This window comes from Alligator sinensis, unplaced genomic scaffold, assembly GCF_000455745.1.
Source record: "Alligator sinensis unplaced genomic scaffold, ASM45574v1 scaffold1553_1, whole genome shotgun sequence".
NCBI classification, from domain to species: Eukaryota; Metazoa; Chordata; order Crocodylia; family Alligatoridae; genus Alligator; species Alligator sinensis.
The window spans coordinates 235,627-238,275 of record NW_005843054.1 but is presented as its reverse complement, the minus strand read 5'-3'; the positions used below and the strand labels follow the sequence as shown (position 1 = coordinate 238,275).

Here is a 2,649-nt window from a genome sequence, read left to right as displayed (position 1 = left end):
TGAACCTTGCAAAGATCTCAACTCCATTCAGTTTTGTGATCTGAAAACCTCCAGAGGGAAGCTGAAGACAAATGGAGACCTGACCCACCTCTTGAAGTTTGCCATCAGAACCACGATCCATAAATAGAGGGGCTCCAATGAACAAATCTATGTAACTGTATTAAAATAAACAAAAAACAAGCAAAAAAAACCCTATGACAAACATCAGGCTCGATCCTACCACATTCTCCATCAGTCTTAGACATACAATTGCAAAGTCATTGTTAGGATGAGTATTTCAGTTTTGCCTTTATGTTTCAGTTATAATTTAAAGGCATTTAGAGATGAACAAAGCACATGTGTATTCTTTGACCAGTGTAGATGAAGTTTTATAGCAAACTGAAAAAAGCCAATATTGAGTGCTGAAGATGGTCTGCTGTACCAATAGCTCTTAATAAAGAAGCCAAAGACGGAGAGAAATTAGAAGTTATGGGAAACATTCTGTTAAAGACTGATAATTTTGTTTTTCAAAAATTTTAATACAGAAACAGAAACTTTCCTAGAAAAAACTGGAAGTAGAGGAAGAAGGAAACAATGCTTACTTATCCCCATTAATATCAGTGGCAGCTACAGAATATCCAAAATAGGCAGCCATCTGCAAAACAAGATTAAAGACAAAAGTTTTTCCTTTGATCCAAATATTTTGATTAGGAAATGTACCTACTAGTGTCATCTTGGGGACATGTATTTCAATTAAATTGTTACCATTATTTTTTCATTCCTCTTTTTTTTTTTTTTTTTTTTTTTTTGACAGAGAAAAGTGTTTTTATAAAAATACATAGAACAGACAACATCTCTTTGCCTCCATTAGTAGAATTCAGCAGTTCATTCTTTAACAAATCTGTGTTAACACAATAGTACCTTCTTCTTCTTCAGCTATCCCTTGCAGTCAAAGATGACTGTCTTCCCTGTGGGTCTGAAGATGGCTGACTAGACTGAACCGGGATCAACGGACTCTGTTGCAACTTAGGCATGTATTTTTAGGTGGATGACTTCGGATTCTTGATTCAGTCCATGACATGCTGTTTTTGCTGCTCCCACTTTTCTGTCTCCTGTTGTCATCACAAGGTTTCAAAGTACTGAGATCCCTGCAGCAGATTCTTGCTGGATGTTGCATTTTTTCAAGTTGGCTTTCAGAACATCCTTGACGTGCTTCTCTGCCCTCCTCAAGTGTATGCCTCTACTAAGCAGGGAGAATAAAACTTGCTTCAGGAGTCTAGAGTCAGACATCCAGATGATACAACTGACCCAGTAAAGTTGATTCTGGATGATCATCACCTCGATGCTTGTAGTGTTTGCTTGTGAGAGGATGCTAATGTTGTTGTGTCTCTCTTGCCACTGGATTCAAAGGTTTTTCCAGCATTGATGGTACTGTGCCAGTGACTTGAGGGGTCTCCTGTATGCTGTCAACAATTCAGCTCCATACAGTAAGGTGGGGATCACAACTGCTTGATAAACCATAAGCTTGGTTTTGGATCTGATGTTGTGATCTTCTAACACCCATTTCCTCAGGAGTCCAAAGGCTGAGCTGACACATTTGAGGCGATGCTGAAGTTCTTCATCAATGTCAGCTTTCTGTGAAACATGGCAGCTGAGGTATGGGAAACACTCAACAGTCTCCAGAGTCTCACCATGAAATCACAATTGTACAACTGTAGTGCAAGGACTCCAGAAGTTTTGATAAGGGTTTCAGTGATGATAATGTCTTCGTGGTATCATAATAAAGGGAACTCATGGAACTGATTCCAAACCCTGTGAGACACTTATGCTTCAGTACTCAGCGTTCATTATGCTTGCACTATATTGCAGTACTCAGCACTCACATAGACCCTGTGGTACTTATCTTTAGCATATGAACCCCTGGCGGTGAGGGGTGAGGCTGCATAATAAACAGCCCTCGCAGCCAATTACTGGCAAGGGATGGGGCCACAAGACTGGCAGTCCTCTCAGCCAATTAGTGATGAGGGGCGAGGCCATGGGGCCCCTTGGCCAAAGGTATGGGAGAGGCCGCCTTGCTCCACCCATGAAATGGCTGCCCAGGTCCATGTTCTGCCCATAAAACCAGGGGGCAGCCCCCATGAATTAGGTAGGTCTCTAACCATAACACATCTCTTAAAGCAATCAACATAATGATTGGTTTATTTATTTTTTATTTTGTTTATTTTTATTTAATGATGGTTTATTTATTTTTTACTTTTTACAATTGCTCTCTCCCCACCCATTTCATAGCTATCGAAGAAGTACATACCTGCTCTCCAGTAAAATTGTACAAGAAAGACATGTTTTTCCCATTGTAAATAGACACCTACGAAGGAAAAATAGTCAAGCAATTAATATTTCTTAGCTTTTGACTGGTTCCTTTTATTATTACTTTTTCCAAGTTATTTTCATGTTTAATATTTAGAATTTCCTACCATGCCTTGAGTTCTTGCTGCCCTTGGGACCCCAGATACGAAATCTGCAACATAAGGGAGGATAACTGAGTAACATTCAGATTCCATTTAAACACAGGATGATGGCTCAAGCTGGCTTCCTTTGCCTGAATCTAGCTATTCATTCCAAGTGTTATACATAACATATTATGTGTGTGTATTGATATTATTTGAAGCC

General features: G+C 39.4%; 1 protein-coding gene across 2 annotated transcripts in view; it reads right to left on the bottom strand.

Annotated features, from left to right (window-relative positions):
- ITGAV (integrin subunit alpha V) overlaps positions 1-2,649 on the bottom strand; it is an 82,327-nt gene that overhangs the window by 41,832 nt on the left and 37,846 nt on the right. For both annotated transcript variants that reach the window (XM_025193472.1, XM_025193473.1), the window contains exons 10-13: positions 2,454-2,497; positions 2,288-2,344; positions 582-634; positions 1-155 (exon numbers count right to left, since the gene is read on the bottom strand). The exon at positions 1-155 is cut by the window's left edge and continues 30 nt beyond it. In XM_025193472.1, coding sequence (XP_025049257.1) covers positions 1-155; positions 582-634; positions 2,288-2,344; positions 2,454-2,497 — 309 coding nt within the window. The remainder of the gene's footprint in view (positions 156-581; positions 635-2,287; positions 2,345-2,453; positions 2,498-2,649) is intronic.